Consider the following 22,173-nt stretch of genomic DNA (forward strand, 5'->3'; position numbering starts at 1 on the left):
GAACAGGCTTGGGTGGAGGTGAGGAGGCGGCAGCGGGCTTGTGCGGAGGGGGGGGGAGTGGAAGGAGAAGGGGCTTGGGAGGGGAAGGCACCAAGGGACAGGGTGCAGGAGAGAAAGACAAATGCCGGGGGCCAACTGCAGGCAATGAGGGAAAGGGTAGGAGGGGAGGTGTCAGTGGGAGGGAGGACAGGGTGATGCTGGGAGACGAGAGGAGAGGAGAGGAGAAGGGCATTGGGGGCTGGAGGAGGAGGTGCTGGGAGAAGGCTTGAAAGAAGGGGTGGGCATGATAGAGGTGGGGATGGAGCAAATCATGTGTGACGGCACAGAGGGGCAGAAGGGGATGGGGCAGAGAGTGCTGAGGGGGTGGGTATCAGGGAAAGAGAGGGCAAAGTTGGGACAGGTGCAGTAAGGGAAGGGGGAGGCACCAGGAGGGTGCAGGGCTAAGGGAAGGTGCAGGTGCCAAGGGATTCTGAGGTGAGGAGGAGGGGAGAACTGGCCACCGGAAACAGCACTGGATGGGGGAATCGGGGCAGGCTGAGGAGATTGGTGGGCCAGTAGAAGCAGGTCTGCTGGGGGGTGCGAGGTTGGGGGCAGGGAGCTGGCTGGGGAAGATGGCGGTGGCGGAGGGAGAAGCAGCCGCCGGAAGGAAGGCTGGATGCGGGCAGCAGGGCTGGCCAAGGGAGATTGGGAGGAGAAGCGGGGGGGACCTGGCTGCCTAGGAGGGGGTTGGGGGAAGTGGGGCTGGCCAGAGGCGCAGCGGAGAGGAATGAATCGGCCTGCGGGGAGTGGGACTGACCCGGCCATATGTAGATCTTGGGATGCTGCCCCTGTTCCCCCCTCCCTCCCACAAAGCACAAAGCATGAGTTAGACCGTCCCTGGGATTCTATTGTCCCCCCCCCCACACACCCCTCGAGTAGTTGCGAACTGTCTGGCTGGTAGACACACTCATGCAGCCTGAGCACATTTACCAGCCAGGCAGTTCGAAACTACAAACTGATACATCTAGTAATAATACAACTTACCTAATGAGAAAATACCAGACATGTTATATGTCTGGTATTTTCTCAGTTTGTTTTTTATGTGTTTATATTTTTGGGCTGCAAAAAGCAGTATTGAAAAAAAACGGTTCCAACTAAAGTAAAAAGTTTGGGAAACCCTGGTCTAACCAGCTTTCTGTCTGTCTTACAGTCCACTTATCCAATCCATATTCCTTAACTTGCTGGCAAGAATATTGTGGGTGACCCTATCAAAAGCTTTGCTAAAGCTGGCACTGGGGGTTTTGGGAGGACCAGAAACAACTTATTTGAATATTCATCATTTGATTAATGAATATGCAAATATTCAAATGAACATTACCAGTCCTCCAAAAGTTCGTGAATGGATTTACTGGTCCGTGTGTCAAAAAGTTTGGGAACCCCTGTGATAGAGGTATATAAAATCATGAGTGGTGTGGAGAGGGTAGATAAAGAAAAGTTATTTATTAGTTCGCATAATAGAAGAACTAGAGGACACCAAATGAAATTAACGGGTAGCAGGTTTAAAAATAATAAAAGAAAGTTCTTCTTCACACAGCGTGAGGTCAACCTGTGGAACTCCTTGCCAGAGGAGGCTGTGAAGGCTAGGACTATAACAGAGTTTAAAGAGAAGCTAGATGATTTCAGGGAGGTTAGGTCCATAAAAGGCTATTAGCCAGGGGACAGAAATGGTGTCCCTGGCCTCTGTTTGTCAGAGACTGGAGAAGGATGGCAGGAGACAAATCGCTTGATCATTGTCTTCGGTCCACCCTCTCTAGGGCACCTGGTGCTGGCCACTGTCGGCAGACAGGCTACTGGGCTAGATGGACCTTTGCTCTGACCCAGTATGGCCGTTCTTATGGTCTTATGTTATTTCACAGGAATTATAACCAGAACATGAAATGTGTTAACTCCTTTAAACCTTGAGTTCTTCCACCAAAAGAAAAATCTCTTCCAATCAAAACAAAACCCATCCAGACATTTTGAAGGAAAAGTCTAGTACTGTCTTCTAGAGATTTAATGAAGACAGACCACTTGGACTCTGTTATTTACTGTTGCCTCTTCAATGTAAATAGCCTGCAGATATTCTGCTGTTAATCCAATACTGATGGCTAAAGCATTCATTACATCTGACACCTCCCCCCCCCCCATATTTGTTTTTCAGTTAACTCTGGCTCCGAAATTTCTACCAAATACCTTGATCAGTGCAGATTTTGCAGCCAATTATCTCACAAAGATTTATGGGCTCACGTTTGGACAGAAGCCAAATCTGAGGTAAGGCACTGAGAAGTGAAAGGAGGAGTATGTTCGATCAGGGAACGCCTACACAGCATGCTTATTTTGAAATAAGCTATTTTGAATTTTTTTTAAATAACTTATTTCAAAGTAGCATGTCCACAATACAGGGAAGCCTCAAAATTATTCTGAGGCAGACTCCCCTAATGTGGATGTGCTACCTCGATTTAGAGCCCCAGGAAGCACTGGGGAGGGGGGGGGGGAGTAATTACTTTCAATGACCCTGAGGAGGAGCTATTTCAAAATAGCAGCAGTGGAGTGTCCACCCTACTGCTATTTCGAAAGAGACATTATTCCGCGTGCAATGAGGTTTACAGATTTTGAAATAAACGGCAGTTATTTCAAATTAGCACTGCTGTGTAGACACACACTCTCACTGTTTAGTGCAAGTGGATTAATGGGAAGAACTGTTTATTTTGATTGTTTACCAAAACTGTTTTTGACTTGCAGATAACTTTTATTTATTGTTTATTTTACCAAGGGGACCAAAACCACTCTAGAGGAATGCATTTTAGTGGTTTTTGCTGGACCTCACACAAACATACATACACCATTTTTAATAAGCGCATCTTCTAAATCATGTTTGTGTTTATCTGTTTCATGAGTGGCATGGAGCAGCCCTGATTAATCAGCTCAATGACTAACAGGTCAAATATCCCCTACTCCAACTTTATTCTTTCACTGAAAGGTTGTAATGAAGCTGAGACTATAATGCTGTTGCTAATGATGCAACAGTATTGGATTCAACTATATTTACCAACCCCCATCAAGAGCCTTTTGTGGCGGGCTCTTTAGGGATAGGATGGCACCCAAATTTTGGTTTACATCTCTGAACCAAATCCAAACTCTAAACTTTCTGAGGGTTGTCCATCATAGATTTCATAGATTCTCTTTTCCTTGTGGAAAAACACAGAGCTGGGCTCAAACTGCTAAATTCAGATCCAGATTTCAAACATATGTAAGTTTTGCCATATATGGAACCCAGGCTTTGTCTCAACCTGTTAAAGATGGGGTCATTCATAAAACACAGATCCAGTTCCAGGTTTGGATTTCAGAGAATGTTTGGGGCCAGTGATTTGGTTTGGCACATATGTTTTTATATTTGGCAGTATAAGTGATACATTAAAAATGAACATATGTATCTTAAGAAAAGGAAGAAGATGGTAGACTGAGGTATAGATTTCAGAAGGCTGCACTGGGTAAGAGAGGAAAGCAGACCATACCGCCTAATTCAGTTTCTTTCTTTCGGGTAGATCCGTGTATCTCCATAACAATAAACTCTCAGATGCTGGATTACCTGATAATATGTTCAATGGCTCTGATAACGTGGAGATATTAATCATGTCCAGCAATTTCCTGAAATATGTTCCAAAGAATCTGCCTCCAGCACTATATAAACTACACTTAAAGGTAATGGAACCAAGTTTGTGTATTCTCTTACATCTGGGATGTGATGCTGTGTGTGTGTGTGTTTGTGTGAGATTTAAACTGCAGAACCAGGCCCATTGTTAAACTGTGCCTGCCAGGTTTGGGCTGAATGAAAATCACACCTGAGAATAGTCAATATCCCCTGTATGTACGAGTTTGCTGGCATGAGAAGTGATGGCTGTTTTGCAAAGCAGCATGTTGTTTGCCTAGATCTAAATTCCTTTCTTTTTAATCTTTCCAAGGGCATTTATTTCTAGTGGTTGGCTGGCAGCCTTGCATTTCCCAATCCTGAATGTAGTCAAACATCGGGCAGTCCTTGGAGAGAGTGCATATTTGGTCATGCTGTCCTCATGTGGAGTAAACACATGGAGGGATGAAGGGGCAAATAAGTTTTGTCATTCGGTCTTTGTCCCTTCTAGCTGAGCCTGCCATTTGTGATTGAGTTTTTTTCTGACCTAGTCACTTATCCACTAGGAATTGTCTTTGCTCAGCAGATTTTTTTCACATAGGTTGTATTGCCTTCAAGTAGCAATGGCTTTTGGTCTCTACTGACTGGAAAATTTGGGCCTATTTTTCCACTGCTAAAGCTCCCCTGGCAGAGGCAGAAGTTGTAGTGTAGCTGGGCTCTAGTATTACCTCTGTGTCATCTAATCTTGATTAAAATCTCCTGTTGCCCATCTACACTAGGGCTCTCACCATAGGAGGAGATGCTATAGTGGATAATTCTGGGTCCGGTTATGCTTAGTGCTGACCATCCCTGGGAGGTAAACAATGCCTGTCGCCAACCATCATCTCCCAAAGCTATGCAGTCTTTTCTTGCCTGCTCTGCTTTCTTTTCTTTGGAGGTTTCACCATAGACTCTCATGCAACTTTTTTTGGGAACTAGGGTCTCCAAAGAAACAAAGGACCTGATCTTGTCAATTGCTGGACTCCTCCTGCAAGATACTGAATGTGCTCTACACTAGTTGACTTTAGTGGAACTTTAAGTGGGTGCTCAGACCCATTGTAGTCAGGACTCAGAGTTTGTCAAGTGCTGGACAGTCTTAGGCCTTGTGGGGGAAGCGGAGGACTGGAGAGGGAAATGTGAGCTTTGTTCCCAAAAAGCATTATCTACTGGTAAGACACATGATCCCATTGTTGACCAGCCAACGGCAGAGCAACAATAAATTAAGGGGAAGCTGCGAGCAGATAAAAGGGAGGGGCAGGGCTAGTTTTGATGCAACACAGTCACATTGTCACTTTCTTCCCTCTGCTCACTTTGACCCCAGTGTAGGCCCCTTGATTGAGATGTTGAGACATGAAGCTGGCACAGCCTCCAATGCATTCTTTAAAGACTTGAATCGTCTTGTGTCTGCCAACATCAACATTATGACTCATATATCCTAAAAGTGTGGGGCCCACTTATAATTAGTGCTTATAAATGGAATGCACCAATGAACACAGCAGTTCTTATGTTGGCTCAAGGCAACAAAAAGGGTTTATCTTTTGCTGCCTGTTAGATTCCAGAAAGCCACCTTGTCCCCTTAAAGTGGCTTCTGAGTGGCTAACTCCCAGGAACTGTGCTTTTTGGCAGTTAAGGAATATTGTTAGGATTGGTTGGTCCACTGCACAGTGAAATCTGGTTTGCTGAGTATAGATTCTTTGCCCAGGGTTGTCTGATAGGTGCATAGATTGCTTGGTGAAGGGAATAGGAACCTGTATGGTAAATAGGGCCCTGTTAAGGGGCCAAATCCTACAATTCTCTTACTCAGTCCTCAGTCAAAACTCTTTGGGGAATTATGCCAGAAGAATGAGTGGAAAAGAGCTTTAATTTGCTTCTTATGCCCACAGACATGAAACCTATGATGCTGGCTGCTCAGAGTTGTGCCTGACTGTTCTCTAGATTCATATGCCTGATAATGTGCTTTCTTTGGCTATAGAACAATAAGCTGGAGAAGATTCCCAAAGGAGCCTTCAACGAACTCACAGGCCTTCGAGAGCTGTATTTGCAGAACAACTACTTGACTAATGAAGGGATGGACAATGAAACTTTCTGGTGAGATTCTGCTCTTTACCTAATGCCTGGAGTTGATATTTGGCTGTTTTTTCTTTTCATGTACCACAGGGTATGAGGTTTCAACTGTATTTTATATTATTTGTGCCATTTTATGTTATATACTGGGTCTGTATGAGAAGGCCTAGATTCAGCTGCTGCCACACAAATGCAAACATTTTTAACTTGTCTCATACAGCATCCATAAACAACAATCACCAATAATCCGCACTCCCTGGTATCTTAGAGTTTCGCTTAGGACTCTGCTCCTGTTTCTCTGGATATTAAGGCTAGATCCTTAGCCCCACTGATTCTCTGGTGTGCTGCTCTCAAAATGCAAAACAGACTTGAAAGCTACCCTAATTGTGCAGTTAAGGCTTATCCTGGCATGGGTCTGCCCCAGTGTAGATGCAAAGCTGGACAATGCTGTGCTTTGATGATTCCCAGAAACTAAATAGCACTTATGGGTTTTTTACAAGCTGGTGCAATTGAAAATAGCCCTTTTTTGGCTTGTCTATGCTGTCCTAGGGTAAACGGAGGCTCTTGATATCAGTGTATCAGAAAGTTACCTTTGCCCCCCTACTTGTGTGGAGTACTTGACTGGCTATACCTGAGGTTCCGGCCCACATTACCTGTCCTGTCCATAACTCTATAAAACTCAGACCGCAAAGAAAGGAAAATGGCAACAACCTTTATTTTTCCCCACTGCCATTTGGGATGAGGCATACCTGGGAGGTCGACAAATGCCTTTGATGTCGACCGCAGAGCATCCAGACTACCGCGCTGAGCCGACAAACAGCTGATCAGCTCAGCGCAGCAGCCATTTAAATTTAAATGAAGTGGCGATTATTTAAATCGCTGCTTCATTTTCCTATTCTGGGTAGTGTAATCTACATGCCTCTGTCGCCAGAGGCATGTAGTCTAGATGTACCCTTAGTTGCCTTACTTAGCACCAGGGACCCTAGTGGCCAGCTAAGGTTGGGTCACAACGCACACTTGGAAAACCATTGGTCAAATCCCTACCTGTTCTGACATCATGCCATGCTCCAGAAGTAGCCAGCAGCAGGTCTGGCTCCTAGGCACCAAGGCCACAGGGGTCCCCATGCTGCCTCTGCCCTGAACACCGGTTCCACACTCCCATTGACTGGAAACCAGCCAATGGAAGGTGGGGTGGGTCAGTGCCTGTAGGTGAGAGCCATGTGTAGCTGCTTGCATGCCTCTACCTAGGAGCTTGGACCTGTTGCTGGCTGCTTAAGGGGCACAGTGTGGTCCGTGGTGCCAAGACAGGAGGAAGCTGCTGTCAAAAAGTTATGGGAGGTAAGCCTGTGCCCCAGTCCTGAACCCATCCCAAACCCAAAGTCTCCTGCACTCTAAATCCCTCATCCACCATTCCATTTCATAGCCTTCATCTTTGACCCTGTTCTACACTCCAATCCCTACCCCAGCTCAGAGACCTTCCTACACCATGAACCCATCATCCCCAACCCCACCTCACAGCCATCACTCCTGCCCCCAGCCCTCAACCCTCATGTGTACACCCAAAGCCTTTATCCCCAGCTCCATTGGTCTTAGGAATCAACTATTTTTTTCAACTGGGTCACCAGGAAAAAAGTTTGAAAACTACTGGCATAAAGTTTGACCATTTGGCTGCAGTATTTTGTACGTAGTGTTAAAGAGAAATCTCAGGTTGAAAAGCAGATATCATCTCCCTCGCAATTGACAAGGGCCAAATGATTATGCAAGTGTAGCTAGTGCTTGATGGGCCTGGATTTTCCCTAATGGCCAGTGAAGGAAGTACATGTTCTGCTGTCCTACTAGGGAAACATCAAAGGCTACAGCTACCCTACCTCAGAAAGTCAACTTAAGGTGTGCAACTCCAGCAATGTGAATAACTTTGCTGGAGTCAACGTAACTTAAGCTGAGTTACTGTGGGTTCTACATTGCGGGGGATTGAAAGGGGAAGCTCCTCCATAGACTTCCCTTGCTGTTCTCATCCGGGTAGAATGATCTGTGGTCAATTTGGCAGATCTTCCCTAGACCCACTAAATTGATTGCCAGTGGACTGATCTTACTACATAGATTTGGGCTGTACTGTAGATGTAGCCAAAGATTGAAAGGGAAGTATCAGGGTGGCCATTATGAGGGGAGAAAGTCTGTTAAAAAGATGGCAAGTTCCCCAGGAAAACAGATTATTATTTCACTTGGCAGCATGTAAATGAAGAATGTTTTCTTTCCTGCTTTTCCAAGGAAACTATCCAGCCTTGAATATCTGGATTTGTCCAGCAATAACCTTTCACAAATCCCAAGTGGCTTACCTAGAAACATTGTTCTTCTTCACCTGGAGAAGAATGCAATTAAGATGATTGGCAGGGATGTTTTGATCCAAATTAGGAACCTTGAGTATCTTCTACTTCATAATAACAAGTTAAAAGCCCGAGGAATCCACCCGCTAGCCTTCCAGGGCCTCAAGAAGCTACACACTGTCCATTTGTACAACAATATGCTGGAAAGGATTCCCAGTGGGCTGCCTCGGCGAGTGAAGACACTTATGATTCTTCACAACCAGATCTCTGAGATTAACAGGAATGACTTTGCTACCACTTACTTACTGGAGGAGCTCAACCTGAGCTACAATAAGATCACAAGTTCTCGTATTCATCGGGAAGCCTTCCGCAAGCTGCGACTGCTAAAGGCCTTAGATCTTTCAGGGAACAACCTCCATACGATGCCTTTCGGCTTTCCAAAGAATCTGCAGATCCTAAAACTGAAAGAGAATGACATAAGCACCATTCCAAGAAGAGCCCTGGCAGGGATGACAAAGCTTCAGGAGCTATACCTAAGCAATAATAAATTGAAAGTCAATTCCATTTACAGAGGAGCATGGAAGGAACTCAGCAGTCTCCAGGTAGAAACATCATCTTACTTTATTTGTGCTGGGAACATGGATGTCCCTTCCCTAGTTTGTGTCCCAATTCAGGGAGCACTAATGGTAGATTCAGATAGGTCCTTTTTTTCCAAGCCTGCGTGTACAGTGCAGGAGAGTGTAAAAAGCGGCCATTCTCTGAGACTTCTGGCAGAGTTGTCTTCCTAAAACAGCTCCCATTGTACTGTTACCCGAGGAAACATAAGTATTTCTTTCGTCCTGGACCTTGAAGCTGTGTTCTGTTTTCAGCTGGATATTAATGAGTCATGCAGCTAAAACTCTAGATGCTGCCATACAAATACTCCCCTCCCCCCGCCAGGGGTTTAAATTAGCTTTATTGAATAGGGCTCCGAAGGGAGGGATACTAGGAGGCAGGAAATGCAAAAACAAAACAAATTGTTAATGCACAAAACATCCATAGCTGCTTTCAGTCAGCCAAGCCAAGCTGTAGGATTTAGCAGCTCAGCTGGGTAAGACACCTGGATAATGATTAGGAGGTTTGGAGTCAATCAAGTGCCTGTTGTTTGGTTAATTGTCAGGGAAAGTTGAGTAGAAACGTAAGGCAGGCAGGAACAAATCACGTTTGTGCTGTGCAAAATTATTTTGCAGTTTTGCCAGTAGCAGAAGGCTTATTTGCCTGCATTTCCTTTTAGGCAATAGCCCATTCCCTGCATTAAAAGGGAATGTCCTTGTCATATGGCAACCATCTACTACATTAGTGCACCACAAGGATGGATCTGTATCTGAAAGCACCTCTGGGTTAAGAGATGCAGAGCATATGTGATGCTGGTTACCAGCATAAGTGCTTCAAACATGCCAAGAATTTTGATTGTGCAGAAGTTTATCTCGTGTTACTTCTGTTTTTGAAGTCTCTGGAGAATATGGTGCACCAGACCTAAGGTAGTTAAGCTCCATAGGTCCCAGGTTTGACTCCACCCCCAGATGGTGGGGAGGGTGTCTGTCAGTACTACACTGTGGTGTGCAGGGTACTAAAGGTGCTCATTACAGAAGTCAAAGTTTATATTAGGTGAGGTGCTGGCCCATGGTTTTACCATGCCTTTTTTATTTGCTTGTCAACCTGGTGCTTTTAATGAAGGGAGGTAAACTGAAGTCTGTCTCGCTGTGTTTTTATTCAAAGCCAGTTAGTTCAAAGATGAAACTTAGTTTAAAAGAATGATGTTACTGATGAAGATTGCAGATGGTGGGATTGTTTCACTGTAATACTTAAGATATTTATCCATCCTAACCCATCTGTTTTCAAATAAAACCAAATGCTCTTAAGGTCTTGGAAGCTTTAATTATTAAGACGACATAAGCTTCTGTTATCTAAGGGTCTGATTCACTACTGCATAGCACTGGTTTCATGTCACTGTCACACACTGAAATTAGTATCAAATTAGAGCAATGCAGAGCCCTTGGAGTCCAGCTGTGCCCTACTACATTGTAAACTCTGTTCAAGAAAAATGACAGGCCCATTTTTTTCCTTCAAGTAGCCTCTAAGGGAACTGCCTTGGGTTGCATGTGGCAGAGTGCATTTTTGAATGGCTTCATTACTTACTCAGTTACTTCTCTTACAACATACAATAATTTATACTTCATTTATGGGTTGAATCTACAGTGTTTACATGAGTAGTCCAATTGTGGTAAGTTTGACAAATTACAGCTGAGTTAAGACCCCAATCCTGCAAATACTTACCCACATAATTTACTTTGCACATGTGACTGTTCCCACTGAAGTCAATGAAACTAATTGCATGCACAAAGTTAAGTATTTGCATAAATATTTGCAAGATTGGGACCTAAATCTAGAATGAGTGCACTGAAGTTTCTGGAATTCCAGATCTGCAGTAATGTAACTCCGAGCAGTGGCCAGATATTATGGCAATTGGTGTCACACAAATGTATCTTAGGGTATGTCTACACTACAGCGCTAATTCGAACTAACGCATCCAAACTAAAAAACTAGTTTGAATTAGGGTTTTGCTAATTCGAACTAGCATGTCCACATTAAGTGGACCCTGAACCGGGGTTAAGGATGGCCGGAAGCAGTGCCGGCAGGGCATCAGATGAGGACTTAGAGCATGGAGCTGCTGCCTCAGGCTAGCCGAGGGCTGTGCTTAAAGGGACCCGACCCCCATCCCGGACAGACAGTTCTCAGGGGTGCCCCACTTGCAAAGCAGTCCTGTATTGGAGTGCCCTGAGTGCCCACACTGGGCACACCACAGCACTCGGCCATCAGACCGGCTGCACTTGCCGCAGGCTGCCATCTGGGGAGAGGGAGCAATTGGGGGCTGCAGGAGAGCTTCCACCCCCAGAAGCCCGCAGAGCCAGCCCAGTCCTCCCCTTCGGGGGCTCGTGCCCCATTCCTTCCTCACCTCCTTCCACTTACCCTTCCCTAGCCCCCCTTCCCGATGTACAAAATAAAGAAAACGTGTGGTCAAAAATAGAATCTCTCTTTATTGAACAAAACTCGGGGAGACTGGGAAAAGGAGGTGGGAGAGGGGAAGAGAGAGGGTGGGAGAGGGGAGGGCAACTAAAATGATCAGAAGTTTGAAAGAGGTCCCATAGAAGAGAGGCTAAAGAGACTGGGACTTTTCAGTTTAGAAAAGAGGAGACTGAGGGGGGATAGGATAGAGGTCTATAAAAGCATGAGTGGAGTGGAGAGGGTGCATCAAGAAAAGTTCTTCATTAGTTCTCATAATAGAAGGACTAGAGGACACCAAAGGAAAGGAATGTGTAGCAGGCTTCAAACTAGTAACAGAAAGTTGTTCTTCACAAAGCAAAGAATCAACCTGTGGAACTCCTTGCTGCAGGAGGCTGTGAAGGCTACAACTAGAACAGAGTTTAAAGAGAAGTGAGATAAAGTCATGGAGGTTGGGTCCATGGAGTGGTATTAGCCAGGGGGTAGGAGTGGTGTCCCTGCCCAAAGTTTGTGGAAGGCTGGAGAGGGATGGCACGAGACAAATGGCTTGGTCACTGTCTTCGGTCCATCCCCTCCAGAGTCCCTAGGGTTGGCCGCTGTCGGCAGACAGGCTACTGGGCTAGATGGACCTTTGGTCTGACCCAGTACGGCCATTGTAAGCTCAGGGTCGGGGGTCTCAGTGGACCACCTTGATTTTCATGCACACCTGCTCCTGGGTGGCCAGGATGGCAGCTCTCCTGCCCTAGACGGCCACTTTCCTATGCCTAGTGCGGAGGTCGTGGACGAGGTCCACGATGTCCGCACTAGACCAGGCGGGTGCCTGCCTCTTGCGGTCCCGGGCAAGCTCCCGGGAGCCGCCAGCCTGGTCCCGGGAAGAGGGGGAGGGCTCGGGGGCATTGGGTGGCTGGCTCGAGCCATGCCAGGTGCAGGGTCTGCTAGCTGGGTGCTGGCAGGCTTGCACCTGGCACGGGCATCGTAGCCAGCCCGTGCCCCTTTAAGGGGTCCAGGGCCGGGAGGGGAGCAATAGAGTTTCCCTGGTGTTGGCCAGAGTGGCCACCAGGGAAAGCTGGGGAGGGCTAGCCTCCCACTAGTTCGAATTAAGGGGCTACACACCCCTTAATTCGAACTAGTAAGTTCGAACTAGGCTTAGTCCTCGTAGAATGAGGTTTACCTAGTTCGAACTAAGCGCTCCGCTAGTTCGAATTAAGTTCGAACTAGCGGAGCGCTAGTGTAGCGCCTATCAACGTTAATTTGAACTAACGTCCGTTAGTTCGAATTAACTTTGTAGTGTAGACATACTCTCAGGGAGTAAGAGAAATATACAGCCCGTTTGTTTCTATAAGACTATATATGTGAGTAAGGCTTGTGGAACCAGGCCCTAGATAATTACACACATTGGTATGAATCAGAAACATTTCTTGCCATTTGAAAAGTAACTTTAATCAATGAAGTGTTTAATCCAAGGAGTTCTATGCATAATTGAAACCCAGTCTGTTTTTCATTCATTTACAAATAAGCCCAGAGTAACACTTGAGAATAGAGATAGAGAAATGTAGATGCCCTTAAACAAAGCAGCATGATCTCTGATCTGACATTGCTGGATTAAATAGCACTGTGAGAGGGCCGGACTCCCTACATCATTGGCTGCTCAGTTAGGGTACATCTTCACAGCACCCTTAGCTCGAAATAAGCTTCCCACTTTGCTCTAAGCAAATTGCATAGCTTCGAGTGTATTTCAAAATAGCTTACTTTGTAAGTTGGTACTGTCCACACAGTGACAAAATTCAAAATAACTCGCTATTCCGAAATGGAACAAGGGTTACCAGGATGTTGGAATAAGTCACCCCTTATTTCAAAATAACGGACTACTGTACTTCAATAGATGCGGAATAGCTATTTCGGGATACTTCCGGTATCCCGAAATAGCTCCACAATGTAGATATACTCTATTTTACACATTCATTCATTGTCCCCTTCTTCCTGGTGATTTCTTACTCAGATATCCCGGATTATTGGGTCTGATTAAGTTTTTCACATGTCCCTGACTTCTGGATGGTTACTTATGGTGATGGCTATCAATACCCATACTTTTGAGATTCACACATCACAATCTGAGTCATCAGTAATGAAATATGGCTGGTGCTGCTAATGTCTATGCTCATCTCTTCAGTTAACTCCTGGCTGTATGACTCTTCCTTTCAGTTATTAGATATGGGTGGGAATCAGCTGGTTTCTATTCCATCAGACCTGCCAGCATCTCTAGAATATCTGTATCTCCAGAACAACAAGATCACCATGGTATCTGAGAATGCCTTTGAATCCACACCCAACATAAAGGGAATTTTCCTCAGGTAAGGGCATTTTCTACTTTTGAGTCTAAACCCAGGATGTTCTGCTTTTTTGTGCTTTGTAGCTGCTTGGGGTTTTTTGGGGGCAGGAGCATTTAAAATCCTAGTTTCTCCAGTGGACATGATCGTACAGTAATCCAAGGTGTAACTGGGTTTATATGCAATGAGAGGTCCTCGTGTGTGTGTACCTCATATGTTCACTCTGCTTTGAGTGCTGCATCCTTCAGTGTCAGTGTTTATAAGAATGGGTCAGGCAGACAGATTTGAGAGACTGTAGGATATCAATATATGTACTTGTCTTGTGCCCGGGAACTCAAAGTTGGTAGGTCTAATTTTAACTCAGCCAGCCTTACCACTGATCTTCAGTCCTGAATTTCTATAGTACTGTATAGCAAATAAAAGCTTGTGAGTGATTGGGGGCATGCATAATTTTAGCTTTGCACAATGTATGTGTTGCATTAGTAGTTTTGGGGGGAAGAGTCTATGATATGATGTTTACAATGCTTATATGATTACAGGTATCATAGGGTGACTTGGCCCCCCAAGAAGAAGCAGGGTCCATTGGACCTTGCTACCAAGTTGAATTTAAGGGAATACACTTTGGCCTCTTAAAGAGCAAGACAGCTATGGGGGGCTGGCAAATTCCTGCAGACACTGTGGGATTACAAAAGCTAATGCAGGGCTCTGTGTGAGCAAAGGGAAAATACTATTGGGGAAGGACTATGAAGGAGGCTGTACTCCAAGCATAAACTGCTGGGAGAGTAGGAAGACAGAGACCCATAGTCACAAAGACCCCTTTTACTATCTTAGCATTGGAGTAAAATAAACAAAGAGAGGACAGATCTTCAGTGGGAGGGGGTGGGAGCCGAGCCCAACTGAAACTGGGATGGTGACTTTGTGGGTCTGAATTCTATTTTGAATGACCTTGTGTAGCACTTAGTGAATTGAACCCCATAGGGGGAATGTTTTGAAGAGCTGGACCATGTGGACTTTTAAAGGGGCCCCGGTTGAAGGAGAGATTGTGACAGGCTTTTGCAGAGGCACTTCTGGCCATTATGAGACATCTTGTGAGTGGCTGACCCTTTGACAACTGATCTCTGTAGTACTACAGACTGATCATTCTACTCCTGATGTGTTATAATTGATTTTCAATAAACAATGAATGTGCCCTGCAGATCTTTTTTAGGAGCATTTTCAAATTAAAGAAAAAAATAATCTGAATTTGAATATATGGTGGTGTTGCTGTGTTGGTCCCAGATTATTAGGGTTTTAATAGCTTTTACTGAACTAACTTCTGTTGGTGAGAGAGACAAGCTTTTGAGCTTACGCAGAGCTCTTCTTCAGCCCAGACCTGAGGGAGCGCTCTGTGTAGTTTGAAAGTTGGTCTCTCTGTAAAGTTTGTCATCTCCAGTAAATGGTATCACCTTGCCTGGAGGTGAAAGTAAGGCAGGTTCATGCACTGCTGTGGCAAAAAAGGAGCCAGCTGGCTGCAGGAGACAGTATGCTCCCAGCCTGGCTCTCAGGGCTCTCCATTAGGGAGCTGCGCTAAGCAGCAGGCAGGTGAAAAGAACCAGCTGGGAGCACTCCTCTACTGCTTTGGGACTGGGGATGACACCCTCCCCCCACACACACACACTGATCTGGGACTGTTCTAGCCCTGAGCTTCCCACTCCCCTAGGGTGCCATTTAGGCTCCCTGTGACAGAAAGGGGAACAGCAAACAGAGTCCTGGTACAAATCGGGAGGGGGGGGTTAGCCACCCCGCCACCACCCTCCACACACCAACCCTCTGCTCTCAACCCTTTCTCACACCCAACCCTGCCTCCTGTGCACCCCCAACCGCAGTCACTGCCCTGATCCCCTTCAATACTCCTCAACCCCCTGCAATGAGCCCCCCATACTCTATCCCACACTTACATGTCTTACAGTACAGGCAGTCCCTGGGTTACGTACAAGATAGGGACTGTAGGTTTGTTCTTAAGTTGAATCTGTATGTAAGTCGGAACTGGCGTCCAGATTCAGCCGCTGCTGAAACTGACCGCCAGTTCTGACTTACATACAGAATCAACTTAAGAACCCCAAGCGTCCCCAAGTCAGCTGCTGCTGAAACTGATCAGCAGCTGATTCCAGGAAGCCCGGGGCAGAGCAACTCTGCCTCGGGCTTCCTGTAGTCAGCGCTGGTCAGTTTCAGCAGCGGCTAAATCAGGACGCCTGGGGCAGAGCAGCTGGAGTGCTGCTGGGTTGCTCCAGTAGCGCCGCTCCTCGGCACTACTGGACCAACCCAGCAGCACCCCATCTGCTCTGCCCCAGGCGTCCTGATTCAGCCGCTGCTGAAACTGACCAGCAGCGGCTGAATCAGGACCAGAGCAGCTGAGGTGCTGCTGGGTTGGACCAGTAGCGCCCAGAGCGGCGCTGCGGGACCAACCGGCAGCGCCCCAGCTGCTCTGCCACAGGCGTCCGGAGAAAAGCCTAGTCTGCTGGGGGGGGGGGGCGTACTAGCTGTGCCCCCCCCACCCCAGCAGACCAGGAAGACACGGGCGGCGGACCGAGACGCACCGTGGTCCCGCCGCCTTCGTCCTCCGCGGCTTTGCTCCCCGTCTCCCTGGTCTGCTGGACACCAGCAGACCAGGGAGACGGGGAGCAAAGCCTCTGAGGACGCCGGCAGCGGGACAGCCGCGGGGCGTCTGGGCTGTCCCGCTGCCGGCTTCCCCCGCGGCTTTGCAAAGCGGCAGGGAAGCCGGCAGCGGAGCAGTCCAGGCGCGCCTGGGCTGCCTCGCTGCCCGAGCCCCCCCGCAGCTTTGCAAAGCCGCGGGGAAGCCGGCAGCGGAGCAGTCCAGGCGCGCCTGGGCTGCCTCGCTGCCCGAGCCCCCCCGCAGCTTTTCAAAGCCGCAGGGAAGCTGGCAGCGGAGCAGTCTAGGCGCGCCTGCGCTGCCTCGCTGCCCGAGCCCCCCCGCGGCTTTGCAAAGCCGCAGGGAAGCCGGCAGCAGAGCAGTCCAGGCGCGCCTGGGCTGCCTCGCTGCCCGAGCCCCTCCGCGGCTTTTCAAAGCCGCAGGGAAGCTGGCAGCGGAGCAGTCTAGGCGCGCCTGCGCTGCCTCGCTGCCCGAGCCCCCCCGCGGCTTTGCAAAGCCGCAGGGAAGCCGGCAGCAGAGCAGTCCAGGCGCGCCTGGGCTGCCTCGCTGCCCGAGCCCCTCCGCGGCTTTGCAAAGCTGCGGGGGGGCCCGGGCAGCGAGGCAGCCCAGGCGCGCCTGGACTGCTCCGCTGCCGGCTTCCCCGCGGCTTTGCAAAGCCGCAGACGGGGTGGCGGGGGAGGGGGTCGGGCAGCCCAGGCACCCCTGGGCTGCCCGAGCCCCTCCACGGCTTTGCTCTGCGTCTTCCTGGTCTGCAGACCAGGGAGACGCAGAGAAAGCCCCAGAGTACACGGGCGGCAGAACCGCGAGGTCCCGCAGTCCGTGTACTCTGGGGCAGCCCCGTTCGTAACTGCGGATCCGACATAAATCGGATCCGCATAAGTCGGGGACTGCCTGTACTGTTGAACCCCCTTCAGACTCTTGCTCTGAGGACCTGCCCTGGGGGAGCGGTTGCAATATGAAAATACCTGTAAGAAATTATATTACTTTCACTTCTGATTCCTCAGCCACCATGACTCTCCAATTTCTCATATCTATAAGTCATCATCCTTGCTACAGAGTGGAGGGGACCCCCAAACTCAGCATGCCATGATTGCTGACAGGAGATCTCTGTTACCAATGGTAACAATCAGAAAATCTATTCAACATGGCCATCACAGGCAGTGGGTATGAGGCAAATGGAGGCGTTGCCTTCCCTGGATCTTAATGTTCAACCTCTCCCCTTTTTGCATCCTTTTTCTGATCATTCCTGCAGGCTCCCACAGCAGGCCTACCTTGCCAGACCTATTAGCATAACATTGAGCCTGTGAAAGAACTATTAAGTGGTAACCAAGATTTAACAGCATGTGTAAACCTGAAGGTATATACCAGGGGTGTCCAAACTTTTTTCAAAGAGGGCCAGATTTGATGAAGTGAACATGCGTGAGGGCCGACCATTTTGCCTGACATTCTTTGAACCATTAAAATTAAATGCAAATTAACTATTTTATGCAAAGTTTATTGCAAACTGCATACTTTTCATTTCGTCACATGGATGACAAATCTAAACAGGTGTTAAATCACTCTGCCTTTCATATCTGAAGGCCAGATGAAAAAAAAAATCCATGAAGCTGAAATATATGTCAGGAACATTGTAAAGTACATTACATATTATTGGTAATAAAGGTTGTCTGTCAACTTTTAAGTTCAAAAAATATGAACAGGAACATAACACCAAGTATACATGTTGTGTCCAAATATATTTATAACTGATTTAGACCAACTGACATTAACTGAGATTTTACAATGTATTAATCTCAATACATATGGATTCGTTGGGGGCCATAAAAAATAGATATTGACAAATTACCTGTGGGGCCGTATTAAACCGGAACACGGGCCGCAATTGGCCCGCGGGCCGCACTTTGGACATGCCTGGTATATACTGTCTGTTTCTGAATTTACTGACAAAAAGTTTTGCGATATTGTAATATATATATACAGAATCTTTATTTAAAATTTGCTTTAAATATTTCATTGGTTTGTTGCTGAAGATTATAAAATCACATCCTTGCATAGATTTTTTTAGATTGCACAATCTGAGTATTCTGCTTTAGCCTTAAATGCTCAGATTTTCAAACAATTTTTTAGATAATGGTGGTCTTTTGAAGAATGTAACTAAAATCCACATTTTAATTTTAATTACTATAGTACAGAAACTTGCTTCCAAAGTCTTCCTGTACTTTCTGTCCAACCCTACTGTAATCTTTCTCCTATCGCTCCCCACCCCCACCCCCGTTGAAGAAACCCCTTACAGGGACAAAATCCCTTTTCTTCCAAAGAGCTGGCCAAATGAGTATCCTCACTAGAATTAGTACCTTAATAAGATATAAAATCCTTTCTTATGGCTAAAATCTTTGGAAGCATATTTTAAACATAAACATATGGTGAAATTTCATAAACATGTCTATTGTTATGGAGATTGCACAAAATAAATCAGTGTTCCCTTTTTCTAGAAGCAATGAACTTTATGAACACACTAAACTGGTCTGAGTGATTTTTTTAAATTAATGTCTTTGTTTCCATGTGTTAAATATATGTGGTAATCTGGAATGATTGCTATGAGGGTTAAGAGTATTTTTAAAATATAAAATCATCTTAGAAATATTGATTAAGAAAATGTGAAACAGAGAAGAATTGTTTTTAATGTTATATTCCACAGGACAGCTGATTTACCCTTTTCACAAAGTTTTTGCAAATAAATTTCTGACAAACTTCAGGGTACATCAAAAACCAGTGACTGACATTTTTTATTCAGAAATTGAATGCTTTTAATTAGGTACCTTTGGCATGTTCAGTCTTCACAATCTGACATGCAGTGGAAAACATGCTCAGTTTTCTTTAGAAAGAAATTTTGGAAGAGTGGTTTTTTTTCAAAGTCATTTGTTACATTTGGATTCAGGTATTTGGCTGGAAGGAGTGGGCAGAGAGGGGGAGGGAAGAGAAGAGAAGAGAGACACAGTGGGGAGGGACTGGGGTCTGGGCCGAGAGGGACAGGGCCTTGGCAGAGCCAGAGTGGAGTATGGGTAGGACCACAGGCTACAGAGCCAGGTTCACCCACTGCCCAGGATGGCCTTTTGTGCACTTTGTGTGTAAACGTAGGGCTATATTCTCAAGTTGTTATGGCCCCTTTATACAGATCAGGAAGTATAAGTGGCCTAGATCACACTCATGTGTAAAGGACATGCAGAAACATCCCCTACAGCCACTGACCTGCACTGAGTAAAATTTGCCTGCAGAAAAGTGACCTGAAATGTAGGGCTAGAAATTCAAAGTTTCATACTAGTTCATGGCCTGTTATTCAGAATTTCAAGTTACTTAAGGACAGTCAGTCAATCTGAGTGAAACTTTAAGGACAAAAAGCAAAACTAACCATTTTTAGCTGCAAATCAAAAACTTGGGCCAAATTCACTCACTTCTATAAACTTTTCAGTGAGTAATTTTAAGACAGGTCTGGTACGTGTTGTCTGAGCTCTTCAAATTCAAAACTCCAGGGCTTAAAGGCCTACAAACCAAAATGCCTCAATTTTCCATAGCACTGACAGAGATTTTTTTATACTTCCACCCTTTCAGAGGTATCCCAAAATAGCTACCCTGTGTCTAAGGAACGTGTCCGCTATTTCAAAATAATTTTCAAAATAACGGATGCACTATTGTGGCATCCCTGTAAACCTCATTCCACTAGGAATAAGGGATGTCTCAAAATAGTGCTTTATTTTAAAATTGGCACCATGTAGACATGCCAAATTTCAAAATAGCCTATTTCTAAATAAAATCAAAATAAGATACGCAATTTGCATAGTGCAAATTGCGTATCTTATTTCGATTTTAGAGTGCAGTCTAGATGTATCCTTTGTAAACCACTGCAGACCTTTAGAAATTGCTGTCTATTCAGCATGCAATTTAGATTAAATAGCATTAAACTAGGAACTCAACCAGATGAATAGCTTAATATCAAGTTTATATACCTGGTATGTGTAATGGGCAACATACTCATCTCATCTACTGAATCATAGAATGCTAGAACTGCAAGGGATCTCAAGAAGTCACAAGTCCAGTCCTCTGTCCTCACGACAGGACCAAGGACCATCTAGAGCATCCCTGAGAGAGGTCTGTCTAACTTGCTCTTAAATATCTCCAATGATGGAATTCCAAGGCAATTTATTCCAGTGCTTAACCAGCCTGACAGTTAGGAAGTTTTTCCTAATATCTAGCCTAAATCTCGCTTGCTGCAAATTAAGCCCACCACTTCTTGTCCTATCATCAGAGATTAAGGAAAATATTTTTTTCCCTCCTACTTGTTAACACCTTTTTAGGTAAAAGCTACAGTCATATCCCCTCACAGTCTTCTCTCTTTCACACTAAACAAACCCACTTCTTTCAGTCTTCCCTCATAGGTCATGTTTCCATTTTTGTTGCTTTTCTCTGGACCTTCTCCAATTTTCCTGAAATGTGGTGATCAGAACAGGACACAATATTCTAGTTGAGGCCTAATCAGTGCAGAGTAGAAGGGAAGAATGACTTCTCATGTCTTGCTCATAACACTCATGTTAATGCATACCAGAATTATGTTTACTTTTTTTGCAACAGTGTCACACTGACTCATATGCAGCTTGTGGTCCACTATGTGAACCCTAGATCCCTTTCTGCAGTACTCCTTCCTAGACAGTCTCTTCCTGTTTTGTATGTGTGAAACTGATTGTTCCTCCCTAAGTGGAGTAATTTACATTTGTCCTTATTGAACTTCATCCTATTTATCTCAGACCATTTCTCCAGTTTGTCCAGATCATTTTCAATTATGATCCTATCTTCCAAAGCACTTGCAACTCCTTCCATCTCGGTATTATCTGTAAACTTTATAAGCATATTCTGCCATTATCTGAGTGTGAATCGAAACTGTTGTTGTGAACTAACTTAAATGGGGCTACCTGGGATTTAATCCAATGCAAGTTAAATCAGTTTTTGGCTCAGTAAATATATGTCTTTTATTATTCTAACAGAATAATGTTAGCAATACTGCTTAGACAGGATTTATAAACCCCTGGAGAGTACGGAATATTTTATTAATTTGATATTTTATCCCTGCAGTAATGTGTTCAAAAGCTTGGGATGTGCACAACAAGTAAGCTTTATTTGGTCTGATCTTCTTTATATGCAATTAAACTGCTCAAATCTTTGTAACTTATGGATTTGAATCATTCCTTCCTCAATAAATTATTGCATTCCAAGCAAATCAAATTAAAGCCTGGTGCCTTTGAATCCAGCTGTTCAAGCTTTTGAGAATTTAGTGAGAACTTGGATGAGGTTCAGAAACCAGATTTATAAAAAAAGTGTATATATGAAACAAATATGCAAAAGTGTCCTGCCATAGTATTTAGTAGGAGGCCTTCTCAGCATATGATGTATTCACAACAAGAAGCGGCTAGTCGTCATGTCATTATAAAAACAATTGCTTGTGCTTCTGGGAATATTTAAGAAAATACAACAATAAGCATGTTCAAGAGTGAGGGGCCATGCAAAAAACCAGAAGAAGTTTTAAAATACATATTAGCGTGTTTACACTTTTTAAACAAAAATGGCACGTGAAGAATTGTTGCACTTTTGTTTCTGGAAGGAGCCTTTAACCCACTAGTTAGGTTTAGATTTTCCCCCTTATTAAGAGGAGTCCCTAAGTCTCACAGACAAGCACACTATACTTTTGAGAGCGATTACATTGCTTACTATGCATCTTTTATTGGACCAACTTCTGTCAGTTGAAAGTATGAGCCTTCAAGCTTCACAGAGCTCTTTCTAAGGTCTTGGGAAGAAAACCAGAGTGACTGAGCTAAATTTAAGTTGGGACAGATTGGGTTTATTCACCCAATTATTCACACACAAAGGGTTCATTCACCCTATAGAAGATCACTTAAAATCAATTGGGTATTTAAGAGTTAGGAAGTGGTCTGTTACAAATTGTTAAAATGAGCTATAAATCTAGTGTCTGAGTCCATGGTATTTCATGGTCAGCAGAATTATAAATTTAAGTTGCCAGATTTATCTTTTGAA

At 45.3% G+C, this 22,173-nt stretch overlaps 1 protein-coding gene across 2 annotated transcripts in view; it reads left to right on the forward strand.

Moving 5' to 3' along the window:
• Window positions 1-22,173, forward strand: part of PODN (podocan) — a 47,126-nt gene that overhangs the window by 17,949 nt on the left and 7,004 nt on the right. For both annotated transcript variants that reach the window (XM_025186297.2, XM_075935989.1), the window contains exons 5-9: window positions 2,180-2,289; window positions 3,564-3,720; window positions 5,658-5,773; window positions 8,018-8,675; window positions 13,318-13,466. In XM_025186297.2, the coding sequence (XP_025042082.1) occupies window positions 2,180-2,289; window positions 3,564-3,720; window positions 5,658-5,773; window positions 8,018-8,675; window positions 13,318-13,466 (1,190 nt within the window). The remainder of the gene's footprint in view (window positions 1-2,179; window positions 2,290-3,563; window positions 3,721-5,657; window positions 5,774-8,017; window positions 8,676-13,317; window positions 13,467-22,173) is intronic.

The sequence above is a fragment of the Pelodiscus sinensis genome, chromosome 9 (genome assembly GCF_049634645.1).
Source record: "Pelodiscus sinensis isolate JC-2024 chromosome 9, ASM4963464v1, whole genome shotgun sequence".
Lineage (NCBI taxonomy): Eukaryota > Metazoa > Chordata > Testudines > Trionychidae > Pelodiscus > Pelodiscus sinensis.